Source organism: Callithrix jacchus, chromosome 7, assembly GCF_049354715.1.
Source record: "Callithrix jacchus isolate 240 chromosome 7, calJac240_pri, whole genome shotgun sequence".
NCBI classification, from domain to species: domain Eukaryota; kingdom Metazoa; phylum Chordata; class Mammalia; order Primates; family Cebidae; genus Callithrix; species Callithrix jacchus.
This window is the reverse complement of record NC_133508.1, coordinates 56,163,333-56,183,614: the sequence shown is the minus strand read 5'-3', so window position 1 is coordinate 56,183,614 and position 20,282 is coordinate 56,163,333. Positions and strand designations below refer to the sequence as shown.

The 20,282-nt window shown below is 49.7% G+C and overlaps 2 protein-coding genes across 25 annotated transcripts in view; one reads left to right on the top strand and one right to left on the bottom strand.

Moving 5' to 3' along the window:
• Nucleotides 1–9,868: 9,868 nt before the first annotated feature.
• MRTO4 (MRT4 homolog, ribosome maturation factor) lies at nucleotides 9,869–17,233 on the bottom strand. The gene is made up of 8 exons (XM_002750365.7): nucleotides 16,949–17,233; nucleotides 13,913–13,971; nucleotides 12,757–12,860; nucleotides 11,718–11,799; nucleotides 11,348–11,415; nucleotides 10,882–11,033; nucleotides 10,307–10,383; nucleotides 9,869–10,178 (listed from the first exon to the last, which is right to left on the bottom strand). The coding sequence occupies exons 1-8, from the start codon at nucleotides 16,974–16,976 to the stop codon at nucleotides 10,029–10,031; spliced, it is 720 nt and encodes a 239-aa protein (XP_002750411.1). The 5' UTR covers nucleotides 16,977–17,233; the 3' UTR covers nucleotides 9,869–10,028.
• Nucleotides 17,234–17,264: 31 nt separating this feature from the next.
• EMC1 (ER membrane protein complex subunit 1) overlaps nucleotides 17,265–20,282 on the top strand; it is a 34,426-nt gene continuing 31,408 nt past the window's right edge. For 18 of the 24 annotated variants that reach the window (XR_013519823.1, XR_013519822.1, XR_013519821.1 and 15 more), the window contains exon 1: nucleotides 17,265–17,392. Coding sequence is in view for 11 of the 24 variants with exons in the window: in XM_078330577.1 (XP_078186703.1) it covers nucleotides 17,298–17,392 (95 nt within the window). In the remaining 13 variants the exon portion in view is untranslated. Of the gene's footprint in view, nucleotides 17,393–18,993; nucleotides 19,148–20,282 lie in introns of all 24 variants that reach the window. The other 6 variants (XR_013519824.1, XM_078330582.1, XM_078330581.1 and 3 more) reach the window with 1 other exon arrangement.

Sequence of the window (20,282 nt, the reverse complement as noted above, 5' to 3'; positions counted from 1 at the left end):
TAAAAATTGTGTTGCCGAAAGATCCTTTGTCTCAGTGCTAATTTTCCTTTGTGGCACTGAGCTTCTGTTTCCAACATATTGGCACCCCAGATGGGACCCCCATTCCCTTCTGGGGTGGTCTCCAGCTGAGACCCATCTGGTGCAAAAAATAAATCAACCTAGTCTCTCAGCAATGTGGGAAAAAAGAAGAGCTTCAAGCTTTGGTAGAAATCCTAAAGTTTAAGTTAGCGTTAAGTGTGCATGCAAGAGAGCAGTGTGTTTTCTTTCTGCAAGATCTGTGATAGTTCCATAAGGCTTAGAGGTTGGAGAGAGCAAAGCAAAAGTGAAGAGGACCGCCGCGCGCGGTGGCTCACGCCTGTAATCCCAGCACTTTGGGAGGCCGAGGCGGGTGGATCACGAGGTCAAGAGATCCAGACCATCCTGGTCAACAAGGTGAAACCCCGTCTCTACTAAAAATACAAAAAATTAGCTGGGCATGGTGGTGCGCGCCTGTAATCCCAGCTACTCGGGAGGCTGAGGCAGGAGAATTGCTTGAACCCAGGAGGCGGAGGTTGCGGTGAGCCGAGATCGTGCCATTGCACTCCAGCCTGGGTAACAACAGCGAAACTCCGTCTCAAAAAAAAAAAAAAAAAAAAAAAAAAAAAAGTGAAGAGGAGTGAGAGAGACCTCCCACAGGGCGGTAGGGGGGATAGTTGGAATCTTCCCCTGGAAAAAGAAAGGCAAAAGTAGCCGAGAAGGTTCCGGAGGAGCCCCTGTGAAGGCCCCCTGAGGCGGCCACAGCGGTGCCTGCAGCTAGGTCAGCTGCACGTTGGGGCGGGGCCCGGGGAAGCAAGGTCGCAGGTGCACAGGGGCCGGGCCGCTCTGAGTGGCAGCGCGCCCAGGTGGCGCCCCTGAGAAGTGCTGGGGGGCTGCCCACGGCTAAGCAGAAAGCAGCGTGGTGGAGGTCGCCCACGAGGCTGCTAGACATGGCCAGGGGTGCCGCAAAGGCAGCAAGAGGGGCCGGGACAGGCTGGTTGAGCAATGGCCGCAGCAGCAGCAAGATGGTCCGAAGCCCTGTGCCGGGAACCTTGTGGGGCAGATGGGCACAGCACTCCCTGCCTGGCTGCCTGCACCCTGAGGAGGCCCCCCGGGCACAAGAAAACCAGCAGCAACAACAGCAGCCCAGAGCAAACCCCGCTCTGGCCAGCAAAATGTGGAGAAAGAAAGCTGAGGTATGTCGAAAAATTGTAAGAGAAAGTTTGTGTAAAAGAGAGAGAGAGAGAAAGAGTTAAAATAAATAAATAAATAAATAAATAAATAAATAAATAAAGGCTTTTTCTTTTGAAACTAAGGCAAAACAACTAAGCCAAAACATGTTAAAAAAAGTTTAAAGAGGAAAATTATAAAGTAAAAAAGGAGGGAATTGTGGGAAGTATAAAAGTTCCTCTTTAAAATTTTCTTTCTTGCTAAAGAATAAATCATAAGTGTGCTAATAACTCTTTGTTAAGCCCTATCCTATGTAGCTGTTAGACACGCGGTGCTTACAGTCACATATTATATTCTATGTCCTTGTACTTTAACCAAGATATCTGTGCTGGGAGTGCTAACGGGCATGTCCCAGATCTCCGTGGCTTTACCTGTTTAGAAAAGTTTTAAGTTGTTAGCCAATCAGGTTTTAGTTTAAATTGTGACGTCTGGTTCCAGCCAGCCAAGATCAGACACAGCAGTAAGGACAACCCCAAATGTGTAAGGAATAAATATGTGTGTTTTCCTTTGTTCATTGTACTCTCATGGCAAGTCGGCTAGCCTGGGTACCCTTCCTGCAGTCCAGGAAGTAAATATTGCATTGCTCAAAGAGCCTTTGTCTCAATGCTAATTTTTCTTTGTGGCACCAAGCGTCTGTTTCCAACAAGTTCAAAGTCTCATCCGAGACTCAAGGCAAATTTCTTCCACCTATGAACCTGTATAATCAAAACCAAATTATTTACTCCCAAGATACAATGGTGGCACCCATGTTGGGTAACATTTCCATTGCAAACGGGAGAAATCGGCCAAAAGAAAGGGGCAACAGGCCCACACAAGTCTGAAACCCAGGAGGGCAGGCATGAAAATGTAAAGCTCCAAAATCATCCTTGACCCCATGTCCCACATCCTGGCCACCCTGGGGCAAGCAGTGGGCTTCCAAGTCCTCAGGCAGCTCCACATATGTGGCTTTGCAGGATGCAGCGCCCATTGCTGCTCTCACTGGCTGGAATTGAGTGCCTGTGGCTTTTTCAGGCTCTGGGTACAAGCTGCTGGTGGCTCTGTAATTCTGGAGTCTGGAGAATGGTGGCCCCTTTCCCACAGCTCCACTGGGCAGCGCCCTAGTGGGGACTCTGGCTGGGGGGGCTCCAACCTCATATTTCCCCCCGGCGTTGCCCTAGTAGAGTCTGAGGGCTATCCTGAGGTTCTCTGAAATGCCTTTGACCCCCTTTTCCCCATCATCTTGGCTATGAGCACTTAACTCCCTTTTAGTCATGCTCATCTCTCTAGCAAGTGGTTTCTCTACAGCCCACTTGAATTCCTCTCCTGAAAATGCTCTTTCCTTCTTCATTACTTGGTCAGACTGTAATTTTCCAAGCTTTTATACTCTGCTTCCCTTTTCATTATAATTCTAACTTTATGTCATTCCTTTGCTGCTGTATCTGACTGTAGGCTTTTGGAAACAACCATGCCACATCCTGAATCCCTTGCAGCCTAGAAATTTCTCCCACCAGAAATTTCTACATCATCATCCTTAAGCTAAACCTTCCACAAACCCCTTGGACAAGAACTCAATGCAGCCACATTCTTTGCTAAGGCATTACATGGTTGACCTTTGGTCTAGTTCCCAATAAATTCCCCATTTCCATTTGAGACCTCCTCGGCCTGTCCTTCACTGTCTGTATTTCTTTTTCTTTTTGAGAAGGAGTTTCGCCCTGTCGCCCAGGCTGGAGTGCCATGGCACAATTTCGGCTCACTGCAACCTCCACCTTCTGATTTCAAACGATTCTCCTGCCTCAGCCTCTTCAGCAGTTGGGATTACAGGCACCTGCCACCACACCCAGCTAATTTTTGTATTTTTAATAGAGATGGGGTTTCACCATGTTGGCCAGGCTGCTCTCAAACTTCTGACCTCATGATCTGCGTGCCTCAGCCTCGCAAAGTGCTGGGATTACAGGCGTGAGCCACCGGCCCCAGCCTCATTGTCTGTATTTCTATTAACATTTTTTTTTTTTTTTTTTTTTGAGCTGGAGTTTCGCTCTTGTTACCCAGGCTGGAGTGCAATGGTGCGATCTCGGCTCACTGCAACCCCCGCCTCCTGGGTTCAGGCAATTCTCCTGCCTCAGCCTCCTGAGTAGCTGGGATTACAGGCACGCGCCACCACGCCCAGCCAGTTTTTTTTTGTATTTTTAGTAGAGACGGGGTTTCACCATGTTGACCAGGATGGTCTCAATCTCTTGACCTCGTGATCCACCCGCCTCAGCCTCCCAAAGTGCTGGGATTACAGGCGTGAGCCATCGCGCCCGGCCTCTATTAACACTTTTGTCACAACTATTTAACAAGTCTCTAAGAAGTTCCAAACTTTCCCTAACCTTCCTGTCATCTTCTGAGCCCTCCAACCCCTTCCAACCTTTGTCCATTTCCCAGTTCCAAAGCTGCTTTCAACCTACATTTTCAGTTATTGTTATCATAATGCTGCACTCCTCCATACCAATTTTCTGTTAGCCCATTTATATTACTATAAAGGAATACCAGAGCCTGGGTAATTTATAAAGAAAGGAGATTTCTTTGGCTCACAGTTCTGCTGGCTGTACAAAAAGCATGACGCTGCGTCTACTTCTAGGGAGGCCCTCAGGAAGTTTACAATCTTGGTGGACTGGCAAAAAGGGAGCAGACGTGTTACATGGCGAGAGAGGGAGCAAGAGGGAGGGAGATGGTGCCAGGTTCTTTTAAGCAACCAGGTCTCCTGTGAACTAAGAGGGAGAATTTATTATCATGAGGACGGCAGCAAGCCATTCATGAGGGGTCCACCCCAGTGACCCAAATACCTCCCACAAGGCCCACTTCCAACACTGGAGGTCTTTTTTTAGGAGGAACTTTTTTAGTGGTGTTATCTACATTTCCAAGTACCACTGTGGAACTTTTTTTTTTTTTGAGACGAAGTCTTGCTCTGTTGCCCAGTCTGGAGTATAATGGCACAATCTTGGCTCACTCCAACCTCCAAGAAATTCTCCTGCCTCAGCCTCTTGAGTAGCTGGGATTACAGGCACATGATATCAAACCTGGCTAATTTTTGTATTTTGAGTAGAGACAGGGGTTTTATCATGTTGGCCAGGCTGGTCTCGAACTCCTGTACTCAGGTGATCCACCCACCTCAGCCTCCCAGAGTGCTGGGATCACAGGAGTGAGCCACCACGCCGGCCCAGTGTGGAACGTTTTTACCACTCTCGATCTCCGCAGTGCCTTCCTCTTGTCTTAGCTAACGCCTCCTGTCTTTTCATCCATAACCTCCTCAGTGGTGGTTCTGGGCTTCTTTTTGTTGGTTATGGGGGCAAGGGCAGTGGGTCCACATTTTCCTCACCCCTACTCCAAACAGGAGGCACTCAAGGTTGGAGAAGAAAAGGCACAGATTTGGTGGTTGCTGTGTGACTATTGCAGCAAAATCCCTCCAGCCCTGGGCAGGGCAGCAGGCAGCACTTGGAGCAGCCCCCGAAAGTGACGAAACGGGCCCAACTTGGAAATGTAGGTAACACCACTCATCCAAAAGCCTGACCCAAAAAAGATCCCATTTGCTAACCAGACGGAAACACCTGCAGACAAAATTTATTCTTTATGAAAAGAAATTACTCCCTCATTATTTTCATCCATACAACATAGATACTCCCTGATGTACGGTGGCCTGTCAGTTATCTTTAGACAAAAAAGCACACCCAAAATTGAGTTGCTTAATATGACAGAATCTCCCAAGTTGATGAGGAAATTCAACACAATCTCTGTCCATCCAAATTCCAGCTGTTATTTTTGTTGTTGTTCTGAGATGGAGTCTGTCTCCCAGGCTAGACTACAGTGGGGGAATCTTCAATCACTGCAACCTCCACTTCCCGGGTTCAAGTGGTTCTCCTGCCTCAGCCTTCTGAGTAGCTGGAATTACAGTCATGCGCTACCACATCTGGCTAATTTTTGCATTTTTTGTAGAGATGGGGTTTTGCCATGTTGGCCAGGTTGGTATCAAACTCCTGACCTCAGATGATCCTCCCACCTCGGCCTCCCAAAATGCTGGGATTGTAGGCATAAGCCACCACACCAAGTCAGCTTTTTTTTTTCTTTTTAAACATAGAAATTGACAAACTTGTTTTAAAATTCATAGGGAAATTCAGAGCATCCAGGATAGCCAAGGTGTGAGCCAGCGTGCCCAGCCAAATCATACACTTTAAGTAGATCAACTTTATAGTGTCTGAATTATATCTCAATCAGTTGTTTTTGAAAAACAAAACAGGCAGGGCATGGTGGCTCATGCCTGTAATCACAGAAATGTGGGAGGCCTAGGCAAGGGGGTTGCTTGAACCCAGGAGTTCAAGACCAGCCTGGGCAACGTGGTAAAATCCCATCTTGATGAAATACACAAAAATTTGCTAGGTGGTGCCAAACGTGCTGTTTGGTAGAACTCAGTGGGGAAACTTCATCTGTTCCCCAGTGTACCAGATGTGATTTAGCAGCTGGAGGCAAGGGTTGCCCGGAGACATTCACTCATCAGCTGCTGTCATCAACCAGCACACATGTCACCTCTGCATGTGGCTTCCAAGGGAGAACATCCCAAGAAAACTAGGCAGAAGCTGGTGTGGCCTTTTATGCCCCAGCCTCAGAAGTCTATATCATCACTTGTGTCCTGGGAGGAGAGTCAAAGATACTTTTTGCAAAGCGCATGTGAGAGTATGGGGTGCTTATCTTAGGAAATAATCTCTTTTTTTTTTTTTTTGAGGTGACACTTACGCTCTTGTTGCCCAGGCTGGAATGCAATGGTGTAATCTCGGCTCACTGCAATCTCTGCCTCTTGGGTTCAAACGATGCTCTTGCCTCAGCCTCCTGAGTAGCTGGGATTACAGGCATGTGTCACTGCACCCAGCTAATTTTTTGTATTTTTAGTAGAGACAGGGTTTCTCCATGTTGGTCAGGCTGGTCTCGAATTCCTGACTTCAGGTGATCCGCCCGCCTTGGCCTCCCAAAATACTGGGATTAACAGGTGTGAGCCACTGCGCTTGGTGGAAATAAACTCTTCACACTGGGAGCAACGGTCCTGAGTGGTCGAGTTGAATTGAGCTCCAGGAGCTGCTGAGACTCTTGAGTATCCCCATCAGGGATGTATTCTCTGCTGTCACATCCCGTCTGTTAGAATCTTCTGGATACTATATCTCAAAATAGTTGATGGCCACTTGAATTCAGCCATTTCATATATATTTTTTCTCTTTTTTCCCACTCCACCTCCTCCCCCGGTCATTTCATGATGAAAGAGCTCCTTCAAGAGACAATTCCCAAACAGCACCTTAAGTATATATACAATTTGTATTTGTTAATTTAAAAACAAATAAGTGAGGATGAACAAAAATAATTGAAGGAGCAGAGCTGGATCTGAAGAGCATCTCTCTCTTTTTTTTTGGAGATGGAGTGCAGCTCTGTAACTAAGTTGACGTGCAGTGGGGCAATCTCTGCTCACTGCAACCTCCACCTCCTGCATTCAAGCAATTCTCCTGCCTCAGCCTCCCGAGTAGCTGGGACTACAGCTGCCCGCCACCACACCTGGATAATTTTTTGTATTCTAGTAGAGACGGGGTTTCACCATGTTGTCCAGACTAGTGTTGAACTCTTGAGCTCACGTAATCTGCCTGCCTCAGCCTCTCAAAGTGCTAGGATTACAGGCATGAGCCACTGCACTCAGGGAACGTCTGATATATTTAATCATCCTCAAACTAAGGAAACTGGTCTGTGCTGTATAAAAGACTGGAGAAGGAGGTGGTACAGATTTTGCACATGGGAATTCACAAGGAGGGGAGCTCCTGAAACTTCAGGCTGCAGAGAGGGCCACGAGCTGTCCCACTTGCTTCATTTCTGACCTGCTTGTTCCCAGTGACTGGGTTGGTTGGCATCGCCAGTGTCTCATATTTGACCATTCTGAATACATCTCAGAAGCAACAGGAAAGTAAGATGTCTACTTAGAAGCTATTAGTCCCTCAGTGCTTCAGGGACCTGGGTGTGGGCAACCACCCTGGGATGACCCCAAGTACTGACCTCTGTGCCATTCTCTCTCCCCACCCAGCTTCTGGAAGGAGCACCACCAGGTTGTGTATAGCACCAGTGCCCCAGCATGACCTTGGCTGCCTACAATGGAAGGAACACTCACAAGCTGCAAGTAACCCAGCTGTCTCTAGATGCTCAGCTGCTTCTCTCCAATTCTTCAAGGGTGTGGGGAACGGGGAAGCTGTGAGGGCTATACAGTCATTTGGTCATTTCTGAGATAAGTCCTTTTCTTCCTATGAAAGCTCTGCACAGCCCAGTTCTTTTGGGTGGTAAACCTGTTCCTAGAGAAATTACTTAAGTGGCCAGGTCACCAACACGTTATTGCAATGGCCCTGTTAAGTATGATCACCTCAGTTTTACATGAGGAAACTGGCTCAGAGCAATTTCGCTTGACTAGGGTCCCACAGCTTATGTGTGGCAGGGAATGAATGTGGGTTTGACTGAAACTTTTTTCTTTTTTGGGGGACAGAGTCTTCCTCTGTTATCCAGGCTGAGTGCAGCAGCTTGATCATAATTCACTGTGACCTTGAGTTCCAGGGTTCAGACATCCTCTGCTTCAGTCTCCTGTGTAGCTGGGACCACAGGCATATACCACCACATGACTAATTTTTCTATTGTTTGTAGAGATGGGGGTTCTCACATTGCCTGGGGTGTTTGAGTCCTTGGGCTCAAGCAATCCTCCTACCTCAGCATCCCAAATTGCTGGGATTACAGGTGTGAGTCACTGCCTGAAACCTGTGGTTTTAATCATTAGCCTTTACTGGGTCCCAGGCTGCCCACCCTGGAGACAGAGTCCAACCTCATGTGTAGTGGGGGGGGCTTCGCTCTGCCTGCTGTCCCTAACCCCCTTCTCCAGCTTGGGTATTATATGGCTATGGCTCCCCTTTAAGTGAGTACCTATTAAGTGCCAGGCCTGGAGGCAAAGTACTTCACACAATTTCTAATCCAGACAAGCAGCCTGAAAAGTAAAGGAAGTTTGAAGCTGAAGGGCTGGGTCACTGACCCCGGTTTACCCAGCTGCTGAGCAGAAGTCAGCAGCTCTGAAGTCAGCTCTGTCTGCAGCTGAGACAGCGTGGAGGCAGGGCTTCAGAGCCCAATGGCCACGGGTGTTTGCAGGCAGTAATACAAGGCAAACATGAATAACCAGAGCCCAAACAGCAGTGGGGCCATGGCTGGGAGGGGCACGATGAGTCACTGGGCAGCACAAGTGTGTTGAAGTCTTTCTCCCTTGCAGGGTGTCCATGGGGACATGGTCATCCTGGTTGGAGCAGCTGGAGAAATTGGCAGCAGCAGAGGAAGGGCCCCTGGAGTCGGCTGTCATGGAGTTCAGCCTGGCACCTGAACGTCCACTTCCTGTAGGCCTGGCTAGACCTGGCTGAGGTGCGGAGGGCACCACCTACCACCTTTCATCCTCTCCCCCTGGCCGGTTTTGGCCTTCGGTGGTTTTAGGCTGCTTTCCCCTCAGATTGTCCTCTACACTCTTGCAGTCCTCCCAGCCACCCTCACCAGGCGAGAAGGTTGGGCCTGAGCTCTCCCTCAGCATTTCTTGCTAAGGCTGACACTTGACCTGTCCCAGGGCTGGGTGACCCTGGTGAATTCGTTTCCTCTTCTGCCCGCAGCCCGCTTCTTGCTGTCCTTCCCAAGGGCTTGGTGAGAAGCAGGCAGGAGTATGAAGTCTTCAAAGAGCAGACGCGGGGGAGGGTGTCGGCATAGCGCCTTCGTGAAGGGATCCGGCCTGACTTCTCGACAGTGGGGCTGGAGGTGGCTCTCTTCCATGCGCGGCAGAGAAGAGGGCCGCTGTACACCCTGAAGCCGATTTGCCCTCATTCAAAACCGCTTTCACGAAATACAAACAGAACAATATGGGCTGGGGGCGGTGGCTCACACCTGTAATCCCAGTACTTTGGGAGGCCAAAGTGGGCAGATCGCTTGAGCTCAGGAGTTTGAGACTAGCCTGGGCAATATGGCAAAACCCCATCCCTCTTTAAAATTTAAAAAGAGGGGGAAAAAAAACTCCAAAACGAAACGAAAACAAATAGAACAAGGTTGAGAACTGGCTCTCAACTCCCACAGTGACTCCACTCTTGTCTTAGCTCAAGCCTGTCTTCCTGGTGTCCGCCAGATCTGCAGCCCTGGTGTGGAAGTATGCAGGGCTAGGAAGGACACCTGATTTTCCTCAGCAAATCCTTCTGCCAAGGGATACCCAGGGCTGAAGAAGAGAAACTCCAGCTCTGGCGTGGAGCTGTGCTGTCCACGGCAGCCCCGAGGCAGCCAGTGGGGGAAGTTGGCTGACAGGGCAAACCAAGGCAATCCAAGCAGAGCAAGTGCAATGGCCACCCAGGCTGGAGTGCAGTGTCATGATCACGGCTCACTGAGCCTCGAACTCCCACACTTACACAATCCTCCCACCTCATTCTCCAGAGTAGCGGGGACCACAGGCGCCTGCCACCATGCCTAGCTAATTTTTTCATTTTTTTGTAGAGATGGGATCTTGCTGAATTGCCCAGGCTGGTTTCAAACTCCTGGGTTCACCAAAGGCCTCTTTCCTAAGAAAGATCCCCCTTGTCTCCAGGGATGCATCCTACAAAGTTTTATTCTTTACAGGAACTCAGTGCCCATGATCTACCCTGTCCACAGCCACACAAAGAGCTGCTCTCGCTAGAGGGGTGGCAGCAGTCCCGCATGGTCCAGCGAGACCCTGAAGGTTTCAGGAGACCTTCGGTCCCGAGTCTCTTTCAGTCACTGTCTTCTAACTCTGAGTCTTCTGCAGACTCGGATGCGCTCTCTGGCAAGTCATCTCCCATCTGCTGGAACCTTCCCGACTGTGAGTCCCACATGTATTTGATGGTCACCTTGAATTCAGCCATCTCATACCCAAAAAGCTTCTGCAAGAGACAAAGGAAGCAAAGCATCAGGAGGAATGAAGGTATTCAGAAGTGCAGGGGGAGTGTTCTCAGCAGGCAGAGGAAAGGCAGCGGCCCCTCCTGCCAGAGGCCTCGGGGGCCACACTCACCAGGACGCGAGCCTGCTCTGGGGTCAGCACGTCACCCTCCTTGCACACCTCGTAGTCGGACAGCAGGGTCACCACACCTGCAGACGAGGGGGAGTCCCCAGTTACCTCTGGCCCAGGGGCCTGCAGAGCCCTCTTAGTCCTGCCAAGTCAGGAGAAATCCAGTTGGCCACCTGCCCTCCCCACAGCTCCAACACACACTGGGCAGTGGCTGCCTCCGTGAGGTCCCTTGATTAGCTGTAGCCTCAACCTCCTGGGCTCAAGTGATCCTCTTGCCTCAGCCTCCCATATAGCTAGGACCACAGGCACACACCACCATGGCTAAGTTTTTGACTTTTTACTTTTTGTTTTTTTTTTTAAACAGGTGCCAGACCCCAGATGTCCCTCAAGGGCTGCATTCTGGCTGTAAGTTACTGTCTGCTTTCACCCCAACTGTGAGGCGGGCACTCTTAGCTCCATTTTCACATGAGAAAATGGAGGCTTATAGAAATAACTTGCTCAGCTAGAAAGGGAAGAGCTTGCAGGCCTGTGCTCTTGGACTCTGGGCTGTGACCTTTTGGCTCCAGGACTGCCCATACCTCTTTTGAGGGTGGTGGGCAGGCCCAGCTGCCTCAGCTGTGGCTCCATGGAGTGGGGGAACTGCTCCAGGGGCCCTGAGTCCAAGCTCACAGTGAAAGTTGCTTTGTTACCAGCTCGGGCATAGTCCATTTCTGTGTATTTCGTGAACCATCTAAGGGAAAAGAGAAGTGGTAAGAGGGAATGCTCCTGGCCACACCACCAGCCCACGAGTCAGGCTCCCCAAGTGTGCTGTGGTCCCGGGCCTTCTCCCATCACAGAAGCCAGCCAGTCCAGAGCACCATGCTGGAGAGGGCACTGAGGGCTGTGGTCCTAGGCCACAAGCTCAGGGACAGGCTTCCAGGAGTGGTTCCAACTTGATGCCCCCCATATGGAAAGAAGTCCCTGCATCATTCCTTCCCTGAAATACCCTCTCACCCTCCTCTTCCCCTCCCACCCTCCTCTTCCCCTCTGTTCCTCAGTACTTACTCATTCACCTCCTCCTTTGTGCGGTTGGTGAACAGGAGACCCACTTCACCCCTCAACTTTTTGCTGACCTACAAATCAACAGTGAGGCCGGCTTGATCACATTAGAGTAGTGCTTCTCTACTAGGCACGTTTTTGGTTACCAGGGGACATTTGGCAACATCTAAAGACGTTTCTGATTGTCACAGCAGGAAGGAGTGGGAGGCAGGAAGTGTGCTATTCCCTGGGTCTGGAGGTGAAGGGAGAGCTTCAAGCCAGGACCTGCTCCCCCTGAGCCACGGAGCTGCCAATGGCGGGGTAAGGCTGTCAGTGGGAGTAGCAGGAGAGAAGGCGGCTTTGCCTCAGCCCCTCCCCGTGAGGACCAGTGACTTACCTGGTGCAGGTTGTCTTTGTACTCATCAGATGGGCTCCGACCCAAGGCCACCATCATTACCTTGTTTTTGCCAAAGAACATCCTACCGCAAGAGAGTGTTCTGTGAAGGAAGTACCCTGCCCTCCCCATCCCTCAGCTACCCGCAAAGCCGCTCTAGTCCCCAGTGAGCTCTGGCCCGGGCTGAGCCAGTGGCACCCACTTCTCCATGCCGCTTAGTCACACAATCCCCCGCTCAGGGTCCCTTTCATTATGTCCCCACCCACAAACCCCTGCCACGGCAACATTTTGTGTCCCAGCCCATCATGAGCATTCTGTACCGGTTCCCCGTGTGGATGTACAAAGGAGGCATGTTAACAGCTGAAGCAGAGCTGGTGTGGCGAGAGACCACCACCAGGGCCACCTGCCCCAGGACAGAAACTTGCCATGTGGTTCCTGCATCCTGCTTCCAGGTCGCTGTGTTCCAGTGCATGTACTGACATTCTAAAATTCGTGTGACGCTCCTAAACCGCCCAGACTCCAGGGTTAAAGGGCTACTTTCCCTGAGAGGACCACCTCTCGACATCTCCTGAGCAACTGCCAAGTCCTGCCTCCTAAAGGCTCAGTGCAAAACCTGCTTTTTTTTTTTTTCTTTTTGGGATGGAGTCTCATTCTGTCACTCAGGCTGGAGTGCAATGGTACAGCTCACTGCAATCTCTGCTTCATGGGTTCAAGTGATTCTTCTGCCTCAGCCTCCCAAGTAGTTGGGATTACAGGTGTCCGCCAGCACACCAGGCTGGTCTCGAACTCCTGAGCTCAGGTGATCCGCCTGCCTCAGCCTCCCAAAGTGCTGGGATTATAGGCGTGAGCCACCAAGCCAGGCCCAAGACCAGCTTTAACAGTGAAAAAGCAGTGCTCTTCAGTAGCAGGTAGCACTTTGTCCTTACCAAAGTGTCAGCGGCATGACCCAGGCACCTAAAGGGTCAGAAGTTGCTCCTGTGCTTTGACTGAGAGCAGCCTGGTGTCCCCACTCAGAAGGGCCTTTCTCCCCCTGCCCACTCACCGGCTGTGCTTCCAGGCGTTCCGGATGTCCTTCAGCTTGCTATTTCTCATGTTGGCCACAGAGAAGATGAAAAGGTACTTGTAAGTGTCCACACATTTCCGAAGCTGTGGGACAATTCACGAGGCTCTGAGTTCAAGCACCAGCATACGATGGGCACTACTCTGACTGCAGATGGGAATGAATCTGCTCTGGGCCCTGGACAACTATGGAAACTGGAAGAACTGGAGGCCTCTCATGTGGTTGTATCCCACCTCCATTACTGATATTAGGATCACCACTACACTCAGGAGGCTGAGCCGTGGATCTACACCCATGGCCTTTCCCAGGTCTCTGACTTATCTATGTCCAGCAGTGGAACTGACCATCAGCTGTTACCCACTGCAGCAAGGCTCCTGCCATATGGAAGCACATGGAGCCTCAGTGTTACAAGGGGAGGCAGTTCATCGGTACTGCTCTGCATGCGGTGCTGGCCAAAACTACCATGAGGCGGCCTCCAGGAGTGGAGTCTGTGCAGGAGGAGTCAGTTTTTACCTAGCCTGCAGCCCAGGTTGGCCGGTCAGAAGCACTACAGACAATGGGTTGGTGCAGTCTCCCACATGCATTTTTTTTTTTTTTAAAGACAGGGCCTCACTCTGTTGCCCAGGCTGCCTACCACCAAGTCCAGCTAGTTTTTCTCTCTTTTCTTTTTGCAGAGATGAGGTTTTGCCATGTTGCTCAGGCTGGTCTTGAACTCCTTGACTCAAGCTATCTGATATCTTGGCCTCCCAAAGTGCTGGGATTACAGGTGTGAGCCACCGTGGCTGGCCTCCTCCTGTTTTTTGACAATGGGCAGGCTACCAAACCTCTGTAAGCTTCAGTGATCCCAAATGCAAAACAGCAACATCATCACCTAGTACCTACATCACAGGGATGTTATAAGGATGGAGTGGAACAATACATCTGAAACAGTGCAGGACAGGGCACAGAGTAAGGACTAATCACAGCTGTAAACCATCATTATGGAAGTTTTTGCTGGTGCTGCTGCTAGAGGAAAAACGGCTGGATTAGCAGCTTGGAGATTTCCCCCCGCAACTAGTATGCTCTCCAGGCCAACGGTCCTATACCTACCTTTATAAACCAAACAACTGCAAACTCTAGAAAAAGAACCACCTCTTACCTCTTCTATCAGGTTTTGTTTCAATTCCAAGCCCTTCTTGGCAGTTTTGGTTAAGGAGACTAATGAAAACAAGAAGGAGAGAGATGATGAGAGACAAATCTAGATGCACTGGAGACTTCAGTTGGATGCAGCCATACTGAAAAAAGGCAGCAAGGCCTTCATGGCCATCATTTCTGGCACACACAGCCATTCCAGGGCCCATGGAATGACTACTCATTAGCATTATTGGGCCTGACGATCCCTGGATATAAATCCTGCTATTTAGACAAACTAGGCCTTTCTTTAGCTCCTCAGGCTGACCCAAATAACTTGGTTACAGTGTGAGGGGTGAAGGTTGTTCCTGCTGCTGGGAGTGCTCTCGGTGGCAGACCTCACCTGCCAGTTGAGACAGGCCTCTCTTTTTTTTTTTGAGATGGGGTCTTATTCTGCCACCCAGGCTGGACTGCAGTGGCATAATCTCGGCTCACTGCAGCCTTGACCTCCTGGGCTCAGGCAATCCTCCCACACAGGACTACAGACACACACCATCATGGTCTGCTCATTTTGTTTGGGACCAGAGAAATCCACCACCATACCCAAGTGATTTTTCTACTTTTTGCAGAGATGAATTCTGCCATGTTGTCTGGCTTGGTCTTGAACTCCTGGGCTTAACAGATTTGCCTACTTCAACCTCCCAAACAGTTGGAATCATAGGTGTGAGCCACCGCACCCAGCCCCTTTCTGCCCTCAACCATGATGCAGAGGCCACTCTCGCTGGCCTATGCGGTAAAACAGCGAGTCTGGGGCTCAGCCTCCTGTTACGTATCTGCGCTCCAGTTTTGCAATGTAGACTCACAGATGCAGCAACACCTCTCTGGGGAGGAACATGTTACCTCTATTGTAAAAATGACTGGGGTCCAATTTACCCTTTACCCAAAAAGTCTGACATTTGCCAGACCTGACCCAGGCCCTCTGCACAGAATCAAATTGTTCCAGAATCACTTAAAAGAACTCCAACTGCAAAGTCCTGGGTGCCCTCTCACAAAAGGGCCTCGGCCTCTCTTCTTTAACCTGCCTGGCACTCAGCCCCTCTTAACAAGGCACCACAGACAAGGACAATCACACCAGCAAGGAGGGCAAAAGAAATATAGCTGGCCACTTCCCATAATTTCCACTGTTATACCTTGGGATCCAAGCCAGCATCACCCTCTCTCGGATTAATACTGGCCTCATTGCTTCCATCCCTGCCCTCTGACCTGTCTTCCCCAGCTAGTCTCCACTAGGGCAACCAGTGTGACCCTTTACAAGTAAAGGTAAATCACATGAATCTTCTGCTTGAACTCTAGGCAGGAAAGCCTTACCAAGGCTGAGGAAGACCTGCTGCTCTCTCTGCCTAACCCTCTCCCCCAACTCTGTTTGGCTCCTTCTGTCCAGCCACACTGGCCTCTTGTCCCAAACATGTCCAATCTGCTCCCACTTCAGAGCCTCTTCACTTCATGTTCCCTCTACTTGGAACAGCACTCTCCCAGGTATTTCTACAGGTGCACAATTCTACAGGTTGCTCACTTCCTTTCTTCGATTTTTTGTTCATTTGTCACCTCATCAGTGAGACTTTTCCTGACCACATTATAAAAAATATCGCCGTCTCTTCACCCCGTGTTTACTCAGTCTGATTTTTAGCATTTTGTGGAATGTGTTTCCCCTAAAACGTTAAGCTTGATGAGAAATAAGCCTTCCTTGTTGTAACTGCTGTATCCTCCAATGCCTAGAAAGTGACAGATCCCTAAATATTTTTGAATATGCCAGGGAAAGGGGTGGAGAGAGATGCCACCACAGCAAAGGTGGCCAAAGATAGTCTCTTAAGAGGTGCTCAAGTCGGGCGCAGTGGCTCACGCCTGTAATCCCAGCACGTTGGGAGGCTGAGGCTGGAGGGTTGTTTGAGCCCAGGAGTTCCAGACCAGCCTTGGCAACATACCGAGAGTCATCTCTACAAAAACAAAAAAAAAAACCCTGGTTCGAGACCAGCCTGGCCAATATGGTAAAACCCCATCTTTACTAAAAAGACAAAAAATTAGCTGGGCGTGGTGGTGTGCGCCTGCAGTCTCAGCTACTCGGGAGGCTGAGGTGGGAGGATCACGTAAGCCCAGGAGGTCGAGGCTGCAGGGACTTATTTTATCTATCTATCTATCTATCTATCTATCTATCTATCTATCTATTTATTTTTGAGAGGGAGTCTCGCTCTGTCGTACTCAGGCTGGAGTGCAGTGGTGTGATCTTGGCTTATTGCAACCTCCGCCTCCCGGGTTCAAGCGATTCTCCCGCCTCAGTCTCCCAAGTAGCTGGGATTACAGGCACCCGCCACCACACCCAGCTAACTTTTTGTATTTTTAGTAAAGATGGGATTTCACCATATTGGCCAGGCTAGTCTCGAACTCCCGACCTCAGATCAGATGATCCACCCGCCTCGCCTCCCAAAGTGCTGGGATTACAAGCGTAAGCCACCGTGCCCGGCCTGCAGTGACTTATGATCGCACCACTGCACCTCAGCCTGGGCAACGAAGCGAGACACTGTCTCAGAGAGGTCCTGTTAACTGACAGCTAAGAAAGAACAAGCCATGCAAGAGATAAGCATGCCAGGCAGAAACAACCGCAGATACACAATGCGACAACTTGAACAAGCCTGTGCTGGAAGAAGGGAAAGTAGAAAGGCAGCCAGGGTGGCGGGAGCGCAGGAAGTTGAGAAAGGGCCGAGGTTGGGAAAAGTGGGCCGAAACGAGTGGGGGGTGCTCAGGTGTTGTCTCCCGGCCCAGTTGGCCTTGCAAGAGCACTTTAAACTAGGCAAAAGCGTCCCGGCTCTCTGGATACCACCAGGCATCAGCCCCCTCTGGCGGTTCTACAGCCCCGAAGCCCCCATTCCAGCACAAAGCAAGGCAGCAGAAGACCTCGTAGATATTCCTGACGTCCTATTCTGCATCCCCGCCGCCCGAAGCCCTCACTGCAGGCTGGGCAGCCAGCCCGCGAAGTTCCCCAAAGAGTCCCAACGCTCCCTTCGCCCACCTTTCTTGTCGCGTTTGGATTTGGGCATCGCGTTGAATCCACGTGCGGCGGAAGACGGTGCACCCCGTTAAGACCCCGGCGGCGCGGGGACCTCTGGGACGGCCCTCGGGGGGCTGCCCCTCGCGTGTGCCTGACCCAATATGCGCTGCAGCCCGCCTGTCTCTGCCGAGGCGTCGCCTGCACTTTCTCCTGCGTCTGTGGGGCGTCTTCCTGCGTACTCAGGCGGCCCACGAACCCCGAGCGTCCCACCGAGGACCTTATACAAGGTCCCAGCTCTTTGGTCCCGCGGAGGTGGAGCCGCGGCGCGGTGTATGCCGGGACGGCGGCGGGCGGTGCCTACGCTCGCATTATGGCGGCGGAGTGGGCTTCTTATTTCTGGCTTTGGGCTACCCTGCTGATTTCTGTGGCCGCGGTCTACGAAGATCAAGTGGGCAAGTTTGATTGGTGCGTACGTGTGGAATATATTCGAGAGATAAGTGGCTGTTTCCTTAGTACCCGTCTCCTACCTGCTAAAGGGAGGGGGGTTGTCATGTAGCCGTATTGGCTACATAATTTGCGGGACCAGTACAAAATGAAAACGTGGCTCCTTGTTCAAAAATTATTAAGGATTTAAAGTCGTCGGAAGCAGAGCTTTAAACCAAGTATTAGAGTTCCCTCTAAGCTGATCCTTGTGTGTAAGCCGGCCCTGCCATGCAGTCATGCTTGGGGTGCTTGCTGGTCAGAGGTCACTGATCCCGTCCTCCCTCTCGTCAGGTTCCATTTCTTTGACTGTCAAGTTTCTGGTCTACCAGGTGTCAGAGGTCCCCAAGCCGTCAGTGAACTTTAATGCCTACTCGAATTGGTGTCTTGTAGACATGTGAACAGGACTTTCTTCTTGAAAGTCCTAAACTGAGTCCTTTCCCCCCTCTTCTCAATCTAGTCTGGCCCTGGGCTCAGAGCAGAATTGCCGAAAACACTAAGCAGCTAGAAGATGCCATTCATTCATTCATTCATTCACCCACCCACGTCCTCCTCAGGGCCCTGGAGTCGCTTGCTTTTGTTTGAATTTTGCCAATTAAGAGTTGTGTGATTTTGGGGAAAGTGACATAACCACTCTGTGCCTTGGTGTCTTTGTAGAATGGGTTTAGTAACAGTCCATTATCTCCTACAGTGCTTGTGAGAATGAATGAGACAATCCACTTACTTAGCACAATGCCTGGCTCATTGAATGTCACTAAATGTTACTTGTTGTTATTGCTATTTACACTTTATTCTTCAGGGCCCAGCTCAGATTTCTCCTCCTCTGAAGTATTTTCTGTCTTGGAAAAGTTGATTCACATATATGTCGAGTACCTGTTATGCCAGACAGTGTGACAAATAGAACATAAGTCACATTTTAAATGTCATATGTGTATATTACACATATATAGCAGGTGACATGTGTATCTAATTTTGCAGAATACTAGGTCAATGCAGTTTTCTTTCTTTTTTTTTTTTTTGAGACGGAGTTTCGCTCTTGTTACCCAGGCTGGAGTGCAACGGCGCGATCTCGGCTCACCGCAACCTCCGCCTCCTGGGTTCAGGCAATTCTCCTGCCTCAGCCTCCTGAGTAGCTGGGATTACAGGCACGCGCCACCAAGCCCAGCTAATTTTTTGTGTATTTAGTAGAGACGGGGTTTCACCATGTTGACCAGGATGGTCTTGATCTCTTGACCTCGTGATCCACCCGCCTCGGCCTGCCAGAGTGCTGGGATTACAGGCGTGAGCCACTGTGCCTGGCCTCTTTTCATGAATGAATGAATGGCATTTCCTAGCTGCTTCGTGTGTTGGGTAACCCTGCTCTGTGCCCAGGGCCAGGCTAGGCTGATGAGAGGGGGCAAAGGACTCAGGTTTTTTTTTTTTTTTTTGAGGCAAGGTCTCATTCTGTAACCCAGGCTGGAGTGTAGTACAATCACAGCTCACTGCAGCTCCAACCTCCCAGGTTCAAGTGACCCTCCCACCTCAGCCTCCTCAGTAGCTGGGACTACTGGTGCACACTTCTGTAGTTTCTTTGTATTTTTTTGTAGAGACTGGGTTTTGCTATGTTGACCAGGCTGGTCTTGAACACCTGGGCTCAAGTGATCCACCTGCCTTGGCCTCCCAAAGTGCTGGGATTACAGGTGTGAGCCACTGCACATGGTCTACAGTTTTCAGATTGAAAAATAAACAGAAGAATTACAGGTATGCATCACTTAATGATGGGAATACATTCTGAGAAATGCACTTTTGTGCAAACATTGTAGTGCGTACTTACCTAAACCTAGATGGTTTAGCCCACTGCGCACCTAGGTTATGTGGTATAGCCTGCTGTTCCTAGGCTATAAACCTGAACAGCGTGTTACTGTACCGAAAACTGTAGGCAGTTGTAACACAATGGTAAATATTTGTGTATCTAAACATAGAAAAGGCATAGTAAAAATGGGGTGTGAAAGATAAAAACTGGTACACCTGTATAGGGCGCTTACCATGAACGTATGTTGCAGGACTAGGAATTGTTGTGGAGTTGGTCAGTGCGTGGGCGGTGAGTAAATATAAAGACTTAGGACATTACTGTGCAACTACTGTGGACTTCATAAGCACTGTACATTTAGACTATACTACATTTATAAGATATTTTTCTTTCTTCAATAATAATTTAACCTCAGCTTAATGCAGCTTTTTAACTTTACATTTTATTTTTAAAAAATTTTTGACTTGTAATAATACTTAATGTAAAACACAAACACCCTTTACAGCTGTACAAACATATATTTTTAAAATTTATTTTTGACATGGGACCTTGCAGTGTTCCCCAGGCTGATCTTGAACTCCTGGGCTCAAGCAAACCTCCTGCCTCAGCCTCCTTAGCAGCTGGGGTTACAGGCACATGCTACCATGCCTGAGTTAATAATATTTTCCTTATATCAATATTCTGTGAGCTTTTTCCTACAATACTAAAAAAATTTTTTTTTCAGTCTTAAACTATTTTGTTAAAAACCAAGACACAGGTTGGGCACGATGGCTCACATCCATCACCTTAGCATTTTAGGAGGCTGAGGGGGTGGATGGCTTGGGCCCAGGAGTTCAAACCAGCTTGGACAATATGGCAAAACCCCATCTCTACAAAACATACAAAAATTAGCCGGGCATGGTGGCGGGTGCCTATAGTCCCAGCTACTCAGGAGGCTGAGGTTGGAGGATCACCTCAGCCTCCTGAGTAGCTGGGACTATAGTTTTTTGAGATCATCTCAAAAAACAAACAAAAAAAACTAAGACACAAACACATTAGCCTAGGCGTAAATAGGATCAGGATCATCAATATCACTGTCTTCCACCT